The following is a 20630-nucleotide window of genomic DNA, read 5'->3' on the forward strand; positions in this document are numbered from 1 at the left end:
TGGAGCGGATAAATGCAAGCAGACCTGCTTCCCAGAGAGGGGAAGCACAGTGTCACTATCACACGGCCTTCTCCAGCAGAGGGAAAACATGACAGCAGGTGTCTCGTTTTCCATTCACTGTCTGGTAGGGCATCTGAACACAAAAAACTATGGCTTAAGCACATCCCCATGTGTAAAGAACGCAACCATGACTCTCCTCGGTGTAATGGCAGAGATGGCACTGGTTCCAGTGGTTGCCACTGAATAAATGTTTGCGAACAGTACAGATTGTTTAGATGAGGTGAGAAATACAAAGTGGCCAGGAAAAACCTGGAGGAGAATGTTGAGTTTGGTAAGATGTTTCTCAGATTTTCATATGGAACAGCTGGGGAGATGGAAACAAGAGGCTATTTACATGTTCAGGCCTAATGGGAACAGACGGAGAGGGTACATCTCATGCAGGAATGCTGCCTTGTGTGTACACCAGGAAACCACTGACTGCTTGCTCACCCAGCAGCAGAGCTAGCGAGGTGATGGGCAGCACGTAGCACGGAGGCTCATGGAAGCACAGTGACAGAAAGCCAAGGGGGAACGGCTTTGAACTAAAAGAAGGGAGATTTGGGTTAGATGTTAGGCACAAATTCTTTACCCAGAGGATGGTGAGGCCCTGACACAGCTGCCCAGAGAAGCTGTGGTGCCTCATCCCTGGAGGCGCTCAAGGCCAGGTTGGATGGGGCCCTGGGCAGCTGAGCTGGTGGGGGGCAGCCCTGCCCGCGGCACGGGTTGGGGCTGGGCGGGCTTTGGATGCCCTTCCAACCCACAGAGGGAGGTTTACCTTCCACCGCGCACGCACACGCCGACACGACACCACTCGGCGTAGCACCGCACTTCTTCACGACGAGCTTTGTCTCCGCACAGCCGCCACTCCCTCCCGTCCCACCCCGCCAGCCACGCGCTTCCAGGCGTCAGCTTCCAGCCGCCCCGCCTCCCGCCGCCGCCATGCTTTCCCCTTCGGCGCTCCGCCGGCCCCTCGCCGCCGCCGCCCGCCTCGCCCGAGGCAGTCCTCAGGTACCGGGCGGGGCGGGGGCTGCGGGGCGGCCGGCCGGGCTCCAGTTTCCACTCCGGAGCACGGTGCCGAGCGGGCAAGGGCGGGCGGTCAGCAGAGATGCGCGGTTGTCGGGATGGAAGTGCGAGGGGGCGGCGGGGCAGGGCTGGACCGCGGGGTGCGCGGCGCGGTATGGAGAGCTCCTAAGTCGGAGCGCGATGCGCGGCATCGGTGGCGTCCGAAGCCGACACGGGGCCGAGTGCTGCTATTTCCTCATCGCGGAGATGGGTGCCGTGTCTGTTCGGCTGGGACAGTGAGCGAGCTCCGGGACTCCCGTGCAGCGTTGTGCGAGGAGGAGCTGTGGTGGGGAAGCTGAGCCCCGCGCCGAGCGGGCTGTTCTGCTTCCCCTCTGTCGTCGGCAATTTGTGTTTTCAGTTCTGACCTAAGGCAGTGATTCGAAAACGTTCTGAAGTAGTTAGTCACGCTTCCCTAGCGCTGGTTTGGTCTGACCAAGCGCTGGGCCAAACAGGGCCGGGAGGAGCTTCGTCTCCTTGAATCTGAAGGTAATGAAGGCATATTAAGAGGCAGATTTCAAAGGGCAATCATCAGGATGCCTGGCTTGCTTTTGTACCCAAATGCTGTCATGGTAAGAACACATCCTGCAAATAATGACACTAAGAAAGTCGTGAGATCAGTGCTTATCTCACTCCCATTGCTCTGTTTTGATTTCCTTAGCATCTTTTCTGTGCTGGGGTCTGTCTGTCCCAGCAGTTCTGGGAAGCTCCTGCTTTGGTACAGGGTAATAATTAAACAGTTCATGGGAAAGGTAGAGGGCACATTGTGGTTTGTTGCACTGCCAGAAAGGATTGCGGTGAATAATACACACAGGAAGTATTTCCAAAGGAAAAAGTCACAAGATACTCTTGCAGCAGAGGTTTCCAAGCATTCTCAGCCTGTAGTAAAACAACACCTTTTTGTGAAACAAACAAAAACAGTCTAATAGGGGGACAGAAGACAGTTTTCTGATTTGAGAATTAGTTCTACTTACTTTTCTTAACATTTTCTTCTAGGTACTCGCATCTCTTGCTACAGGACCCAGACAGAATAATGGCATTTTCTATGAAATTCGCACGTATGATGTTAAGCCATCAAAGATGAAGGAGTTTGTGGAACTGGTTCATAAGTGCCTGCACCTCCGCACAGCTCACTCAGAGCTAGTGGGATTCTGGACAGCAGAGCTGGGATCAATGAACAAGGCTGTGCACGTCTGGAAGTATGGTATGCTCAGCACTGCTCAGAGTGTCAGAAGGCAGTACCATGAGTACAAAAGCTGAAAAAATCCCCACCGTAGTGCAATTTTGGTCTGGTGGATTGATTACGGCTGTTCTTGAAAGTGGTCTTTCCTCTGAGCAGGTGTATAGAATCATAGAATCACCAGTGTTGGAAAAGACCTCCATGATCATCCAGTCCAGCTGTGCACATACTATTTTCCTCACTAAACCATGTCCCTTAATACAACATCTGAACATTTCTTGAACAGAATAGCAACTCCACCACCTCCCTGCACAGGCCATTCTAGCTCCTGACCACTCTTTCTGAGAAGTTTATCCTGATGTCCACCTTGTATCTCCCCTGGCACAACTTGAGGCCATTCCCTCTAGACCTGTCAATAGTTATGTGGGAGAAGAGTTGTAGAGAGCGATAAGGTCTCCCCTGAGCCTTGTCTTGTCCAGACTGAACAAATCCTGTTCCTTTAGTCGCCCCGCATAAAACTTGTGCTCCAGACCCTTCGTCAGATTTGTTGCTCTTCTCTGAACATGCTCCAAGGACTCACTGTCTTGTAATGAGGGGCCCAAAATTGAGCACTTGAGATTCACCCTCACCAGTGAAGAGCACAGTGGGATGATCACTTCCCCACTCCTGCTAGCTATTTCTACAAGGCAGGAAGCCATTGGCCTTCTTGGCCACACTACTGACTCACATTCAGCCAGGTGTTGACCAACATGCCCAGGTCCATTTTTTCCACATTCTTCCAGCCACTCTGCCCCAAGCCTGTAGCGTTGCCTGGGGTTCTTGTGGCCAAAGTGCAGGACCTGGCACTTGTTCTTATTGAACTTCATCCCATTGGCCTCAGCCCAGTGATCCAGCCTGTCCCGATCACACTGTAGGGCCTTCCTACCTCAAGGCAGATCAACACATCCCAGAGACCTGGTGTCATCTGCAAACTTACTGAGGGTGCACTCAATGCCATCACCCAGGTCATCAGTAAAGATATTGAACAGGACAGGCCCCAGTACTGATCCCTTAGGAAACACCACTTGTGACCAGTCACCATCTGGCTTTAATTCCATTCACCATCACTCTCTGGGCCCAGCAAAGAGTGTACCTGTCCAACCCACAAACTGGTCTAGGTAGACTATGTCCCTCATCCACCAAGTGGGTCACTTGATCATAGAAGGAGATCGGGTTGGTCAGGCAGAACCTGCCTTTCATGAACCCATGCTGTCTGGGCTTCATCCCCTGGTTGTTCTGCATGTGCCATGTGATCTCAGTCAAGATGATCTGCACCATAACCTTTCCTGACTGAGGTCAGGCTGACAGGCTTGCACTTGCCTGGTTTCCCCTTATGACCCTTCTTGTAGATAGGTGTCACACTGGAAAGCCTCCATTCTTCTGAGACTTCTCAGTTGACCAGGAATGCCAATAGATGGTAGAAAGCAGCTTGACTGTCATCTCTGCCAGCTTCCTCAGCACCCTCAAATGTATTCTTGAGGATCCCCGTGGACTTATAGTAGTTCAGGTGGAGTAGTAGGTCTCTTAACTGCTTCCACCTGAATCATGAGGAGTTTATTCTGCTCCCCATCCCAGACTTCCAGGTCAGGGTAGAGTACCCCAGGGATAATTGGTCTGACTTTTAAAGACAGATGTAAAGAAGGCATTGAGAACTTCAGCTTTTTTCTTATCCTTGTCAGTCACATTCCCTGCTGCATCTGGTAAAGGATGGAGATTCTCCTTAGCCCTGTTACTGTTAATATATTTGTAAAAATGTTTTTTGTTCTCTTTTAGCTCAGTAGCCAAGCTGAGTTTAAGCTGGGCATTTTCCTTTCTAGTTTTCTCCCTGCACATCTTAACAAATTCTTTGTGCTCTCCCTGATTTGCCCGTCCCTTCTTCCACAGGAGGTAGATTCTCTATTCTGGAGACTCAGGAAAATCTCCCTGTTCATCCACACTGGTGTTCTTCCCTGCTGGCTCATTATATGGCACAGAGGGACAACCTGCTCCTGTGCCTTTAAGACTTCCTTCTTGAAGAGCAACCAGCCCTCCTGGAACCACCTTCTCTTCATGATTGAATCCCAAGGGACCCTCCTTACCACGATCCTGAATAGTTCAAAGTCTGCCCCCAGAAGTCCAAGGTAGAAGTTTTGTTTCCACCCCCACCCCCTGACTCTACCATTTCATGGTCATTCTGCCCAAGGCAGCTCCCAAACTCCTCCTCTCTCAGTCTCCCACCAGTCCTTCTCTGTGAACAGCAGATGTAGTGGGACACCGTCCCTAGTAGGCTCTCTTACCAGCTTCTGTACAATCCAGAACCCCCTAGGCTGCTCCTTCTGCACTACACTGTATTTCCAACATGTATCAGGAAAGTTGAAGTCTCCCAAGAGAACAAGGGCTGGCGATTGCATAACTTCTGCCAGCTGCTTGTAGAACACCTCATCTGTCTCTTCATCCTGGTTAGGAGGTCTATAACAGACCCCCACTAGGATGTCTGCCTTGTTGGCCCTCACCCTGATCCTTATCCATAGAGATTCAACATTATCATTCCTGCTCTCAAGCCAAACAACACTGAAACGCTCTTCTAACATGGAAAGCCAGCATGAGATGAGCTGCATAAGAGTGCTTTGTTTATAGTAGGTTCCTCTCAGGTAGGGCCAGCTCCTGAACAACACATCTTCCGAGTCTCAGAACAGATGGGAAAAGAATTGAGACTTCCTCAATAGGATCACAGAGTTATAAAATCACTTGAGTTGGAAGCGCCATCTAGTTCAACTCCTCTGCAGTTAATATGGACAGCTATACTTGGATCAGGTGCTCAGCTCCCCGCGCAGCCTGACCCTGAGTGTCTCCAGAGATGGGGCATCCACCACCTCTCTGGGAAACCTGTGGCAGTGCCTGATCGCTCTTATTGTATAAAAACTTGTTTACAGCCAATATAAATCTTCCCTTTTACTTTAAAACCATTTCCACTTGTCCTGTCACAGCAGTCCCTTCTAATGATTCTGTCCCTTTCTTTCTTATATCCTCCCTTTACATTATGCATATGCAAATTGTGTAAGTGCAGACCATATTTATGCAAATGCCTGTGTTTGTTTATATGTATGTATAATCACTCACAAATTCTAGTACAGCATAGCATCAGCCCTATAAAACAAAACAGCATGCAGTTTGTGTGGTTAAACTCCTGAAGCTACACTGTGCTGAGCTGGAAGGCTGCTCCACAAGTGTGATCATCCCATATGCGTGGAGTGCTGTGTTGCTGCTTCAGCATTGAGAGCAACAGGCTTCTGACACCGTAGTCATCAACTTTCTGAGCTGGAAGGTGCTGCTGAACCATGAAAAAAAAGCTGAGAAAGGGTGTGCTGGCTGTGTTCTCTGAACCCAGGGGTTTATGGAGACATGGGAAGGCACACTCCTGTCATTTCTTTGTGTATCTGTAGGGGGAGCTTACCCGTATACTCAGAACTTTTTTTTACAAAGGTAGCAGTCTGCTCTTTGAAAGGAAATATTTTCACAGTGCCTTCTTAAAGTGGTGGCTCATCCTTCTGTCCTCAGGGGGAAGGGAGTTGCTATGTGCAGACAGGAGTGAGTTTACATGCATCTGTGGTTCAGAAGATGTTCTCCTGCTTCTCAGGAATTTTTACTTTGTTCTTTCATTTCTTTTTGTTGAAAAATAGTTTATCAGAAACATTTAAGATGGGAAACTAAGGAAAAATCCCATTATTTTTGTTTCCTATTCCATAACATATATGTATATATGTATGTTACATACATATATGTTAGGTGTGATAGCATTCTTTCTCCTTGTTTTCATCATCCCTCTTCTTAACTTTTGTTTAATAGCTAAGAATAATTGTTGCATTTTTCTCTCGATTTCGAGACACTGATATTTCTTGAGGTTCTTTCCAATCTCAGATGCTGTATTTTTCTCTTACTGGCTGATGTGGTAATAAATTTTCTTTTTTTTTTCTTTCTGTCTTACAGATAATTTTGCCCACAGAACAGCTGTCCGGCAGGCACTAGCCAATGACAAGGAGTGGCAGGGACAATTCATCTCTCCAGCTCTTCCCCTGATAGAAAAGCAGCACAATGAAGTTGCTTATCTGGTACCCTGGTGTCAGCTTGGGAAACCTCCAAAGGAAGGGGGTGAGCTCATCTTCTTTTTCTGACTAAAGCTACAGATACTGACTGACTACAAAACATGGCTTAAAGTTTAAACCAGGTATTACACGACTTTATGACCCTTTATGTAACAAGCGCTTGTGTATAAAAAAAACTATCTGGAGCTGTAAGATTTGAAACAACGTGTGAACTAACAAACAAAAATGCAAAATGACCACCACACAGTAGTGCTCTGAGTGATCATCCTGGCTTGGTTTGTCCACCATCAGCTTCCCAGAAACATTAAAAAAAAATGTTTTTCTGTTTCACAGAGGTTTGTCCCATTCATCACTTTATTTTGTTGCAACTCCTTGTCCGTAATAGTTTAAATAACCGAACCCCCCAAATCTGCTTTTTAAGGTACATAGAAGGCAAGCATAGTTAGTAGATCATAGCTTGGTTGTAGACTTCTTGTCTTTATATATTTTGTTTCTCTTTTTAGCAACTGTGATACTAGGAGTATTGACTATACACTGACTTAGGAAAATCTTTCTACTGGGGTGTGTGGGAGTCCTTCTGCACTGCTGGGTCCTGGTGCTTCTGTGTACACCCAGTTGTGCTCCTGTGATTCTTTTTGAGGTGCTGTGCAGGCTGGGCAGGAGGCAGATTCGTGGCCTTCTCTCCTCTAGTAGCAAGGTTACCAGTACTGGTTTCACAGTAATGAAAGCATGGCTGTGAAAAGACTGAAAAATGATATTTAATTTCCTTCCTTGAAGTCTTCTTTTGTCTTTTCCTCTAGGTGTGTATGAATGGGTTACTTTTCAAATGAAGCCTGGTGGGCCAGCTCTGTGGGGTGAGGCATTTCAAGCTGCAATCAATGCTCATATCAACACAGGCTACACCAAGCTAATTGGTGTTTTCCACACAGAGTATGGGTTACTTAACACAGGTAACACTACTTCTCGGTTTCTAATACAGACTTTGGTATAGGAATGGGGAGGGAGGGTGAAAAACTTCTTGTCCTGGTTCAAGGTTGGATGGCCTGATAAAAAATGTCGCTGTGGATCATGGAAGTCCTGTAAACAGTCCTTGAACCCAGCTTTGTGTATTCTGTTATATGTTTAAGCCAAGTGGTGCAATTTTAAAATATTCTCTGATCTGTTGTTAGAGTCAAATCTTTTAAAGGCTCAGCAAAGGATCATCTCAACACATTCTTGCTTGGTGAACTGTTTCTGCTCGTTACAAGGCATCTAACACACGAGGGTGAACAGCAAGGACTTGCATACTGCATTACAGCATAACAGCAACAGCGACAAGCTGACTTTATTTGTACTTTTCAGTCCATGTGATCTGGTGGAATGAGAGCCCAGATCACCGGGCAGCGGGAAGGCACAGGGCCCATGAAGATGCCAGAGTGGTAGCAGCTGGTAAGAGATGATGGGTTTAGAGAACTCAATAGTGTTACTTGCATGCATGCTGAGAAGAGTATTATTATTCACTGGATTTCTTTCTTAATTAAACATGCATTTAATTTCAGTACGGGACAGTGTCAGATTCTTGGAATCCCAGCAGAATATGCTCCTGACTCCTCTGGCATGCTCACCACTGAAGTAGCCTAATGAATGACAGTGGAAAAGCTGAGATGGATGCACCATTGGCAAGAACCATTGCATGGATCATCACAGTCATACCCTCACAAACTGTATGGATTTTCTTCAGAGTGGATGCAAAATGCTGATCACCAGCACAGTAAAATTCTGCACCCCTATCGTTTACGGTGATGGTCCGACATCTCTAGAAGTAGAATTCAGGTCGTATCACTTCCAATATGAAACTTAACTTTACAGATCTTTAATTTAACCCCTTCACTTTTTAATATTTTTCTGCATAGCTGCTAGGGCCCAGTTAGAGGTTTTCCAAGGTTACAGCTCAGGGCAGGTGACTTTTGTAATCATTGCATCAAACGTATTACCTACTGGCTCAAGGAGTGCCCCCATGCATCCTCATAACACAATTACATTTTAATCAAGCTTCTCATTGGGATGCTTTGTATTAATTCTTAGTAATGTAAAACTTCATTGTGCCTGGAATTGCGTCAAGCAGGTGCTACACTGTAGCTGGTTAGGTGGTGTTCTGATTACGTCTTTCCTAACCTCAACCCTTTAATTTTATATCCTGTAAACACTTCTTTAACAACTGTAGTTTTGCTTATTTTAATACTTCTTCAGAGTGCTAAACTTGTGTATCTCAAATTCACTTCATCTATGCATCTTTGAAATACGGTCTGCCAGACTGTTGAAAACCAAATAAATTTGTATAAAGCGAAAGTTACGGTGTTTACCAGTCAAGCTCTTACTGTTTTGGACCTCCAGTAAAAACCATTCTGCAAGTACAGGCTTCTGCAGGCTTTGCATTTTGGGCATCGTGGTCGTGGAGCCCTTAAGGTGTTTTTTGATTTGCTACATCGTGTAGCAGCAGAACAGAGGCTGCACAGGCTGTGAAGTTGGTTACACTGTGTGTATACCGGTATGAAAGCACCCCCTGCTGAGGGGCTGTCCTTTAATCTGATGTTAGCTAAGATTAAGGGTATTTCAAACCTTTATGCTCAAACACAACATTTTGCCTTGGCAGTGAAATTAGGTGTTGAATATTTATAGCAAAGAATAGTTATCAGTATGGCTGCATCTCTGTGACAGAAACATTCTGGGGCAGGTACCTGACTTTGGGTTTAACATCCAGATAGGTCTGCGATGCCTACAAGCGCTCTAGCTGAATTTGACAGTTGCACAGATTATCTTCTGCTGGATTTGTTAGAGACCTTTTTTATTTAAGTAAATGTAGAAGCTTGAAGCAGTGCTTGCCTTTCAAATCTCGGACCACCTCACTTACCTACCTGAAAAACACGTGCCCCATGTTAATCTGCGGTGATGCTGGAACCTGCTCATACATTATGCATGAAAGTTCACACCAAACGGAAACAGGGCCACATGAACTTCTGAACAGCACTCTTCAAAAAAGTGCATGCATAAATGACACTTTGCAGACCAAGGGTTCCAGAACAGCTTTATTTTTTACTTAATACAAGGCAATTAGAGTGCCTCTTAATACTTCACATAACAGTTATTAGCAAATACAAATATAGATACTTTTTTTTTTTTTTTTTTCCTTTAATGAAAATGTCCACGTAAGGATTTAACTCAGAAATTTCAGTTGTGAAATCTCACTCGATTTTTGCAAAGTTAACAGATATTCCAGTGCAAAAATAGATCCCATGACAGATAGCATAAAGTGCTTGGAATGAAGGACCAACTACAGTTCAGGAGGCAAAGATAAGCACAAAGTGGTGGTTTAACCATGGGGGAAAAGTGTAACAACTCCATACTGAAATACAAATGTACTATAAAGAAGGGTGCAATATTTCAACAGTAACACAGTTTAAAATAAGTTAACACCTCAGTGCAGTTCCATTATCCAGAGTGGTTGACAATCATACTGTACGTGAGTCGAGTGATTTTTCCCTATGCAGAACTATAAGAATAGGCAAATGGTTGTCTGAGGTTATCCATCACAAATCTGCACAAGAGCTGTTTTATGCTGTCTGTTCAGTATGACTACAAATAACAAACAAGATGGACTAGAGCTGTGAAACAGTTCAGGTAACATCCACGTCTTTCTTTTTGTCACAGATATCAAACTTCCACCTGTGAGAGACTATGAGCAAGACACTCACAGGACACAGGAACCAAGAATCTCTTTTTGGCCAGCTTAGCTAAAAAAGACACTGTTGTTTCCTGCAAAATTAGTCATTTAATATGAGCAGTTGCAAAGAGCAAACTACACCTCTTTTAAGACCAAATATGAATCCTCCTAGAACTCGCTGTAGTTCTACATGCACTAGATCCGTGCAGTGCAAAACTTAAGCCCTTCACTTCTGTCTCTATGCTGAGATTTTCACTTAATTCTAATTTGCAATAATGATTTCTAGCAGTGGTAAGTATTCACTACATGCCATTTGTCTCACTGATGGCTTAACATATGAGCAGCCTGCTGTTGAAAAGTCATGGCTGTAGCTCAGCTGCTTGGTAATAGTTCTGCACATAGAAGTTTAGTGCAGACATCTCATGGGGGTAAGGGTGCCACAAAGGTAAAAACAAAGCATGTTTTATGTGAGGTATACCAATCCCCATCACTCTCCTTTCTATCCCCGTAGCAATGTAATAGACAGATAAAAAATAATTAGTATGAAAAAGGCACTTCAGCAGAACATGTAGTAAGCTATTATGTTATCCAAAAGTAGGGCGCAGCAGGGACGGGGGACTTGTGCTAAATATTTAACTGTCCGTGTATTAAAAATGCTGAATTGGTCAGTGTTATCAAGTACACCTAGAAATATGTACTCAACCTTCTTAAGGCTCACTCCAGCCTCTTCACCACTGTTGTGCTGCTATGGGCATTCAAAGAAGAAAATGGTCCATGACGCATTCATGGTGGAGCATTAAAAGTGAGTGCAGAACTTGCACAGGTACTTAAGGCAGAGGCATGACACACAGGAATTGCCCAGGAACTATGCTTGGGTTCACACCACATTACTGAACCTATTTCTGAATGCAAAAGCGAGACAGAAGGGCACATAAGTTTATTAACAAAAGCATACTCTCCAATGGCTGTTGTACAAGATGAACAAGAACTGCTTGTTCTCACCATGTTATCTTACACTACCATTATTCTGGCCTTGTAAAACTTTACAACTTGATTGCTGTCATTTGTAGCTCTCCTACTCGCAGTTTCTCACATGAATTAAGAGTGTGTGCTCCAGTTAGGGATCGCCTGCCAACTGACACTACACTGCACAACGGAAGCAGAAACTTGCACATTAATCTAATATTATACCAGCTTCCATGACAGAAAATTTTACGTGAACAACTCGTAGTACAGATAGTGGCTAATTGCAAGAGAGTGAAACCTGCCTGCATCACGAATTGAGCTGTTGCTGAATAGAGAACGAAAGCACAGCATTGCAGGCATAAAGAAATACGTGGGTTACAAAGATCAACTGCAAGCACTTTCAATCCCTAATTATGCTACCAACCTATTCAAAGTCATATAAATAATACTGTTAAAAAAAAAAAATAATCTACATTTCTAGTTTTATCTGGCAAAGCCAGAAATGGCAACACTCTTGCTAAGCAGTAACTATAGATGATGGGTACCTTTCTGTTGCAAAGCAGGGGTTAAAGAGCGGACATTACATATCTGAGTGGCATATCATGATTTAGAATTTGCTCTTGGTATTAGCAGCTGGTACAACTACTGAGTTTGCTGCTGTGGTCTGCTTTCTCACCCACTCCCTTCTGCCAGGTGTTCATGCAGCTGCTGCAGTACCTCAAAGGAGCAGGAGAGTACTTAACTACAAGAAAACCCAGTCAGAGTAGGTTAATGGTTGTGATACTGGTGGGACAATCCTGTGCATTTGTAGGGTTCACAGTTCTGCATATCTCCACTCTGAAGTAGATGCACAGACACGATGGCCCATCTCTTGCCATCCCATCTGCACAGCACTGCTTTGTGACCCCAGATGTCACCAACTGACCTACACCAGTCTAGGAAAAGCAGCTGGTCAGGTATGCTTTCACAAACAAAGGTCACAATGCTGGTGACTTCTCTTGCCACTGACTGTCTTGGTGCATTCATTGCCAGCAATGGACGTAGCACCAGGAAATTCCCACTCCTGACTTGCATGTTTTCAAGAGTAAAACATACACGTCTTTAATATATCAATAAATAACCACTGGCCATTATTCCTTAATGAACTGTTTTTGCAACCCTAACAAAAAGATACTGTACAGGACAAGATGCAGTGTGGTTGAAAGTCCACAGCATCTGGTGGGTGCTTTACCACAGCTTCACAGAGTTGTACTGTAATGAGCTAAATTCAAGTCTTTCACTTGAGAACAGTACAAGACGACTCCATGAGGCACTGCCCCTAAAATGGAATTTTGTTTTCATTGCATTGAATTGCATTGCATTGAATGGTTATCAGTAGAGTGTCCAGTTTCTCTCCCTCTAGCTTCTTTGGGAGTAACCTATCCCCAGGCAAAGGAAATTTGCATTCTGCTCATTATTTCCTGGCTGAAATTGGCTCACACGCAACTTTCTTTTACCTTCTCGTCTTGCAGAAAGGAATTAAGGATTGCAATGTCTACCAGAGTCTGGTTTTTGTGCAATGACAGGTCCTTGGTGTGGTCATCGTCACTTTGGTCCTTAGCAAAATTTACGAACACCTGCAAGAAAAAGGCCATGTCACACACTTACTCTGGATTTTCACTAATTTAGAGCATTCTATATACTGAGTCCATTCCGGACTAGTCCTGGAATTCTGTACCTAGCTTGCTGAAATGCTGTTACAAGATAGGTCAGGTAAGTTGACTCATTTATTCCTACCTCACCAGAATCATGGTTTTGGCACACAGGCTACTAAAAACTTACTTGGTCAAGTGTGGTCTGAGAAACAGAGTAGTCTTCTATGTGGAGTCTCTTTTTGTTCTGGGAGAGAATACTGAATATTCTGGCTAGTGAAGACTGCGAAGAGGGAAGTTGGTACTGCAGCATATTGCGATGCTTCTCCTTCAAGACACTTCCAGGAAAGGCGTGCCCAAAGAATTCCTCAACTGGCTTCAAGTCTGGGTTAGCCCCTGCAATTCGCACCACTATGGTATAACCATCTCCAAACCTGTACACAAGAAGGCCAGCAGAGGAGTTCATATAAGTGGCACTGAAACAGAAGTACAGCTTAGAATTCAGCATCTTTTCCCACAGCCAGAAAATCAGTGGGAATGCTGCATGAGGAATTAAGTCTGACTGTATCGCTCTAAAAACGCAGACAACTCTGTGATGTAAATGATAACAAAATAGCTACCTGTTCTTTAGATGCTGGACGCTGCCCAGACACCTGAATCGCCCATTGACCATTATCGCCATTCGAGTGCACAGCGCTTCACACTCTTCCATGCTGTAGAAAGAATTAAATTCCTTAGCGCTGGAAGGAGTGTTGGAGGGCCGAGCAGCTGGGCCAAGCTTTGCATCCAGCCCCAGCAGCTGCAATAGCTGCAGTATGATACCTGCAGTATGATACAAGGGTTGATACTTGCCTGTGAGATGTAAGAACCACTGATCTCCCCTCTTTGATAACACTCAGAGCACAGTTCCACAAGAAACGGCGTGCTTTGGGATCCATCCCTGTTGTTGGCTCATCCTGCAAAACACATACAAAAAATAGGATATGCTGTTCCATGCTGCCAACGAATACCTCATCTCTGAAATGACCTCTCCATTCTGATTATGCGTACTGCGAAATGACAGTAAGGGATTCGATACATTTTTTAAAATGGGAAAACAACTTATGCTCAAAAGCACGTTTGCTAATTTAAAATTTGAAGAACTGAGAAGCACTATTTATTCTGCAATTGTAACATATCGAAAAAGTCAGTTCTAAAACAAGCTAAATTCAGTTCAAGTTTAAATTGAGCTAGAAAATGCTGGAGGGCCATAATGTTCTGCATGTAAAAATATTTGTGCAAGTGGTGAAGATGCTTTAACTGTTTGGCATCATGTTTGAGATCTCCACTTCTCCTCTGATTTTTCATGAACAGAAACCATGAGACACATTATAGTTTGACTATACATTCAAATAGGCTCAAGCAGTCCCAAATAAAGGTTCCCTGTGTTCTTTGCTTATATTTAGGCGACTAATGACATTTTTAGACTTTGTTGGTCACAAAATAGGCAGTCTTCATCTGAGCCTAGTTTTCCTGTTTTTAGAGGAAAACATTAATGAGTTAAGGTTGCAGACTCACCAGGAATACCACAGGTGGCCCTCCAATGAGGGCTATTGCTGTGGAGAGCTTGCGCCTGTTCCCTCCACTGTAGTTGCCCGCATATTTTTCTCCATATTTCACAAGGCCCAGTTTCCGAATTGCCCATTCGCCAACCTACAAGAGAACAGTATCTTCATGAGTCATTCACAGCAACATCTACACAGTGACATTTTCCTTACAAGCTTTGGCTTTAAGATGATTTTTCAGAAGGGCCACTCACTCAAGGCTTTAATCTGGCATAGCTCCAGGTTTTGAAACACCCCATTCACCCTCAGATCAAGGTGTATAAATACCAGCCCCTGAGGGCCCAGACAATCAGACAGCTGCAGCCTAGTTAGCATAGATTCATAGAATCACAGAATGTCTTGAGTTGGCAGGGACCCACAAAGATCATCCAATTCAACTCCTGGCCTCACAGGATCACACAAAATCCAAACCCTGTGATTGAGGGCAGTGTTCAAACACTTCTGGAACTACTGCAGATTGAAGCTGTGCCCACTGCACTGGGCAGTCAGTGCCCACGCCAGAAGTGACCATGCAGTTCAGCATCAGCCTAGTCCTGCTAACTACTAGTGTAGTGGTCTCAGCAGTATATGCTTTATGTAGCTTTTTAGTTGCTATGGGCTTGCAGCAAGGACACCGTCTCTCCTGACACACAGCAATTGGCACTACAGTGCATTTCAGCCCTTCAGATATATTGGGAGGATCTGATTCGTTATTCAGTAGTACATACACTGCAACTGTCAGCCACTTGTTGCTTTAGTTTAAGAACTAGAAAGTGTTTAGCAAAGAGATTCAGTTACTATTTGCACCATAACTAGAACCAGGTCCCTGTGCTTGGAGCGCAGCATAGAGGAGCCCGCAACCTCAAAGCAGCTTGCAGTTTTCACTTGCCACTGCTCTCAGGGCTGTATGGGCATACTTTGGACACTGGATCTGGAAACAGTTCTACAGAATCCAAGACACAAATGGTGAAAGCTGCTGCCAACCCAAGGAACTGAAATTGAGAAGTGTGCTGTATGCTACTGTAAAACTGTTACTAATTGATTTACACTGTTAGTGTAAGCCTGTGTGTGAATACTGAAACAGAAGCAATTTAATGATACAGTGTGATCACTCAGAAAGAAGCAGATCACTATAATACTATGTGTACTGTGGGATATGAGGAAGCAGCTGTGGAAGCAGCAACAGTTTGTCACTGGGGTAGTTCTATGGTGTTTCATTTACCTTGCAAACTTCTTTCTCAGGAACACCTCTGAGGAGTGCAAAGAACTCCAAGTGTTCTCGCCCTGTCAGCAGTTCATTAATAGCATCAAACTGTGGACAGTAGCCCATGTTCTGATGGACTTCTTGGATGTTCGACAGGATACTGTAAAATAAGAACGCCATTAGTTATGATTTTACAAGTACACAACATTGAGATGATAAAAAGAGGAAGGTGGATCAATGGGTCTGGAATCACTGGACTAATAACGACTCCTGAAGTCTGTCTTCACCAAACTCTTTTTCTTTTCTTTTTATAAATATGACATTGAAACATGGTAGAGTAGGTACTCAGAAGCGACTACCAGACTAAACCCACTGTGCTAAATGGCTGCAGTACTTTAGCAGACTCAGCAAAAGGCCAAGGCCCAAGAGTTGAGATAGAAAAAAGTGGGGTAGCATTTAGATTTGTTGGAAGTGGAACAAAGACCAAGAAAGTTGAAGGAGGAAGCAGCAAAGATGCTTCTTTAAGACAGAGCAGTGAAAGATGTATCATCTTTTACCTGTTTCCTTTGAGAAAAGCTTCTCCTCCTGTCACATCTGTATCACCAGTTAGCATCTTGAAAGTGGATGACTTGCCAGCACCATTTACTCCCAGAAGTCCAAAGCACTGGGGATATAAAAAAGCAAATAAGCACTGAGAACAGGATCCAGCCCTATAGTTTTCATCACTGAGAAGTCTGGAGGCAACAGCCTTGACTCTCAAGATAACCTGGAAGAAGTCAGTGCATTTGCTGAATAAACTGGGCTTTCATTTTCAGTGTAAATCTTCACGCTGGGAAAAAGCATCAGCTATAGCATTATCTTGGTGCAGTGCCAGCTTAGTGTGTCTATGCTAAGCTTTAGAGAGTGCCATGCTTTGACCTCTAGCCCTAAAAGGTTGCAGAGTTCTCTACCATCTTCAAAGGCAGAGAGAGACTGAGACATAAACTGCTTCAACTTCCAGGCCATTCGCTTTTGTGTAATTTGAACACCACCTGCTTCTAATTTCACTCTACTATGTGTTGTGTGTTGCTCTTAGATAGCTGAAAAATACTGAAGCAGTAAGAATGACAAAATAAGCCTACCTCTCCTGGAGGGATTCCAACACATATCCTGTCAACTGCTGGTTTTCGTTTCATTCTGTAAATCTAACATCATAAAAAAAAACAACAATGTAAATGAAAACAATAACTAGACCTGCACATATTTAACACTACAAATATTCTTCCCTTTTGATTCCATCAGACTTTTCTTAAGGAGACTCCTGGTAAACTGCACAGTTTTGCATAAACGGGTCTTAGAAATGCAAAACCTGTTACCTTGGTCAGCTCCTTGATTTCCAGTATGTCACTCTGTCCTCCTCCACTTATTATTCTCTGCCTTTCTCTGTTTACATCTTCATCTTCTTCATTCACAGGAGGTAACTTGGCATAGACAGGCCTGTAGAGAGTAACATGGTAAAGCCTTGGGAGAAGATGACGGATCTTAATCTTTCTTCCCACTTCATGGCAAATACCAAGGAAAACTTTACTTGCTTGCCGTGGGAAAGTGAAGCAGACAACCTACCTGGGTTTGATGAAGAATCTGTACTGGATGAGCACAGTAATGAGGAAGAAGACTACACCCTCCACTGCCATGGCAAACAGGTTCCTTCCCACCAGGTCCCACGACAGAGGGGACACGAAACGATTCTCGCCTGCCAAGATGAGAAGACGAGCACAGTCACCTTTCCAGAGCAACAGGAGATTGATACCATTTCTTCCTGTAGAGCTCATCAATTCAGGCAGTGGGAGAACTGAGAGCAATCAGCTAGAGGAGACTGGGGACAAGCTATACAAGTTGTGACTGTGTAAACATCTCTCACTGTAGCAAAGTTGGGTCTGAGCATGCTCTCTTGGGAGAAGTTGACTGGACACTAAGAATGTGGTCTACCAAAGAAGAGCTGGCCCATATTCTCAAGAAGCACAAGGCAACTGACTCACACCTCTCATCTGCATTCCAGAAAAAAATAAACCACAACAGCTCTCAGAATGCTAGCCACTCCTTCCACTTAGCCCAGCGATCTTCCCCCCATGCATCTGGACTCTAACTCAAAGTTCTGGGATCCATGTGCCTGATTTCTTTGGTGTTTGAAACAGCTTGAAGAGGACAGCTGAGAATACCTGCCAGCTCTGATAAGCTCTGTGCTGCAAACTGTGTACTCTGAACTCCTGAAAAGTCAGAAGAACAAAGGGTGTTAGTCCAGAGCAGGCTCTCACAATTTCACTTACCAAACCTCTCCAGAGCATCTGCCATAGCCTGATTTTTCACCATGTCAATGAGACCCCGCCCCAGGCAGAAGTGAGGGAAGATGAGAAAGACAGACTTCAAGATGTCATTGATGTTGTTCAGCTTCTGTTAAGACAAAATTAAGTTCCAGTGAGCTGCCTGAGCAGAGAAAAGCCACCACCTGCTGGATGTGATGTCATGCTGTGAACGACCACCTGCAGCCAGCTGGCAGCATTGCAATCCCACAAAAAAACAGGGATTAGAAATATTCTGCCAAGAGACAGCCCCACAGCTCTTCCAGACAGTCAGTGTTCCTGCTTTGCTCAAGATGCTATTAAAGCAAGTAATCTACACCAAATAAGAGATTTCTCCAAATGTTCAGTCTAAAAGGCAAGGTCTGCAAAAGGCAACATGCAGAAAGTCTGCAGGTTGAGAAGGTGGGAAACTTGCGGTTACACACACTGGTGATCTCACTGGCTGTAGGTAGCCCCTCCATAGCCAATACTGGATGCTGTAATCTTTTTCCAGGTGGTTTAGTTCATAGGTCAGACTGACAACAGAATCACAGAATTGGAGGTGTTGGAAGTGACCTCTGGAGATCATTAAGTCCAACCTCCTGCTAAAGCAGGTTCCCTACAATAGATTACATAGGAAAGCATCCCGATGGGTTTTGAATATCTCCAGAGAAAAAGATTTCACAACCTCTCTGGGCTCTGTCACCTTCAGAACAGAGTTCTTTCTCATGCTCGTATGGAACTTCCTGTGTTCCAGTTAGTGCACATTGCCCCCTGTCCTGATGAGTGGTTACTTTACTGTTCTGCCAGGCACTTATCTTTAAGAAAGAGCATGTTTCTATGTGATAAAATAGGCCTTATAGCAAAAGGGATCACCATCAAGGAGTGCTGCCTCATGCCCACAGGCAGGTGGTGCAATCAACAAGTTAATCCCACAGGGCTCCCTCACAGGTACTTTCCACTAAGGTGTCAAACAGGGCCTGCTAAGGCATCTTGTGTTACATGAGAGACACTTGGACCTTCGCCAACAGGCATCTGGCCTTGGAAAAAACTGAAGTGAGATGCAAAAGGCAAGTCAGTGAGATATTTATCTCTGAAAGCAAAACTGAGGACAACTAACCAGAGTGCTTGAAATGCCCTGCAGTAGATAGAAACTGCCCCCCAATGAAGAACATGTAAGAAATTCAAATTAAACATATTTAAACACATTTAAAACACTGCAGTAAGGGTAACAAGCTGGGAGTTTGTCAGGGCAACATGGCACCAATGTGGAATTCTGCTCTACATCAGCACAAGACAGTGAAGAGCTTCTGGGAAGACTTACGTTGTTGGTGAAGAGTTCCAGGACAAAGGTGGCCACACTACCATTGATGCCAATGAAGAGATTCACACTGGTCAGCACAACATATGCTGTGCTGGGGATTTTGAACACAAAGGAGGCTGGATACATCAGAGGAGTGATAGACCAACTGCAAGACAAAAGGCAACAACATCAGGTAAGTAATTTCCAAACTTAAATGTTTCCATCATCATCCTGCAGAGAAGGAATCCCTTACCCATAGAGAAACAGAAGAAGAGCGAGCACAGGCAAGTTGGAAGAGGATACATAGGACTTCTGTTGGAAGCAGATGAAGATGATGATGACGAGTGTGGCTGGAACGATGTAGTTGCACTGGAAGGTGAAAAATACAGCTTTAGATTCATTTCCAGATGACAAAAACTAACACATCTTTCTGCTCTGCACCAGTGTTCTTCAACATCCTTCAGAGTTCCCAAGTGTACTCACAAGGGGAAATTCATAGCAGCATTACACGTGTAAGCAACAGTGTGGTATACAAGAATTCACACTTCTTGGTCCTCTAGAAGTAGCTGATAAGACTCTCACAGGTTCTGGACATAACAGATTGAAAAGGCTACCTTGAATGAGCAGAGCAAGGGGCTATGCAAACCAACATTTTGGGTCACATATTTTCAAGTGACATTAAAAATGTCACTGATGCCTAATGGTGGAGCTTATGGTTGCCCTCCCATCCTCACTTCAGCCTTTTTTGTCCCATCTAGGTGCACTACTGCCCAAGAGAGCAAAGGCAGAAGTCAAAGGCAGAACAGTTATCACATGATGAATTAATGTAGTGCCTACTGGCCCTAGCTACACTCTACACTTCAGCAGACACCTTGCAACCACAGGATGGAGGACAGTTTAGAACAGCCATGGAGTATAGACCAGCCCTTACCATATCCCAGACAAAGTTGGCCAGCCAGTAGATCACAGGCTTCACACCACTGATAAACTGCAAGTGCTTAGCCTTGCTGACACGCTCCTGGATAAGGAACACCACAAAGCTGGCAGGAACAAAGGACATGGCAAAGATCACACAGATGGAGACTAGGACATCCACAGACGTGGTCATCCTGGACAAAAAGAAGGAAAGCAAAGTGTTTGTATGCTGGTGCTGTCTCCCTTGAGACAAAATGAGGTAGTTCATGTGGGCAATGCAGAAACTCATTCTCCTTTTGCTGTTCTCATTTTGCAGGGTAAAGGATGACCATACCAGGCCATGTTAACTGCAGGGATGCTCTCCATCTGTACAGTGAAGGCAATATGAACAGCCTGTCAGTGTATCAAAAACAGTACCACAACCTGCAGAAGGTTTGGTCACATCAACACAGCAGTCCTTCTCCTTTCCTCACCACTGTCCTACATAACTTTGTTTCCCACATAATGTATTCCCACATAATGTATTTATTAACGTCAGGATTTGTTGTTGTTTCTGCATGGTTTTGTTTCAACGTTCAAAGGCATCTCTGTCATCAGCCACTGCTGTGCTG

General features: G+C 44.5%; 2 protein-coding genes across 2 annotated transcripts in view; one reads left to right on the forward strand and one right to left on the reverse strand.

Annotated features, from left to right (window-relative positions):
• Positions 1-978: 978 nt before the first annotated feature.
• Positions 979-8014, forward strand: LOC306956836 (protein NipSnap homolog 3A-like; the record flags this gene model as incomplete). Its single annotated transcript, XM_079548151.1, has 6 exons — positions 979-1047; positions 2095-2302; positions 6284-6445; positions 7200-7349; positions 7741-7827; positions 7938-8014. The coding sequence occupies 6 exons, from the start codon at positions 979-981 to the stop codon at positions 8012-8014; spliced, it is 753 nt and encodes a 250-aa protein (XP_079404277.1).
• A 4526-nt stretch (positions 8015-12540) lies between these two features.
• ABCA1 (ATP binding cassette subfamily A member 1) overlaps positions 12541-20630 on the reverse strand; it is a gene marked incomplete at both ends in the record, with an annotated part of 73528 nt that continues 65438 nt past the window's right edge. The window contains 14 exons of the mRNA XM_079548114.1: positions 12541-12681; positions 12887-13130; positions 13317-13409; positions 13549-13652; positions 14254-14388; positions 15502-15643; positions 16041-16147; positions 16605-16667; positions 16839-16959; positions 17086-17215; positions 17790-17913; positions 19126-19270; positions 19358-19473; positions 20036-20213. Coding sequence (XP_079404240.1) covers positions 12541-12681; positions 12887-13130; positions 13317-13409; positions 13549-13652; positions 14254-14388; positions 15502-15643; positions 16041-16147; positions 16605-16667; positions 16839-16959; positions 17086-17215; positions 17790-17913; positions 19126-19270; positions 19358-19473; positions 20036-20213 — 1843 coding nt within the window. The remainder of the gene's footprint in view (positions 12682-12886; positions 13131-13316; positions 13410-13548; positions 13653-14253; positions 14389-15501; positions 15644-16040; positions 16148-16604; positions 16668-16838; positions 16960-17085; positions 17216-17789; positions 17914-19125; positions 19271-19357; positions 19474-20035; positions 20214-20630) is intronic.

This window comes from Tetrao urogallus (genome assembly GCF_951394365.1).
Source record: "Tetrao urogallus genome assembly, chromosome: Z".
NCBI lineage: Eukaryota > Metazoa > Chordata > Aves > Galliformes > Phasianidae > Tetrao > Tetrao urogallus.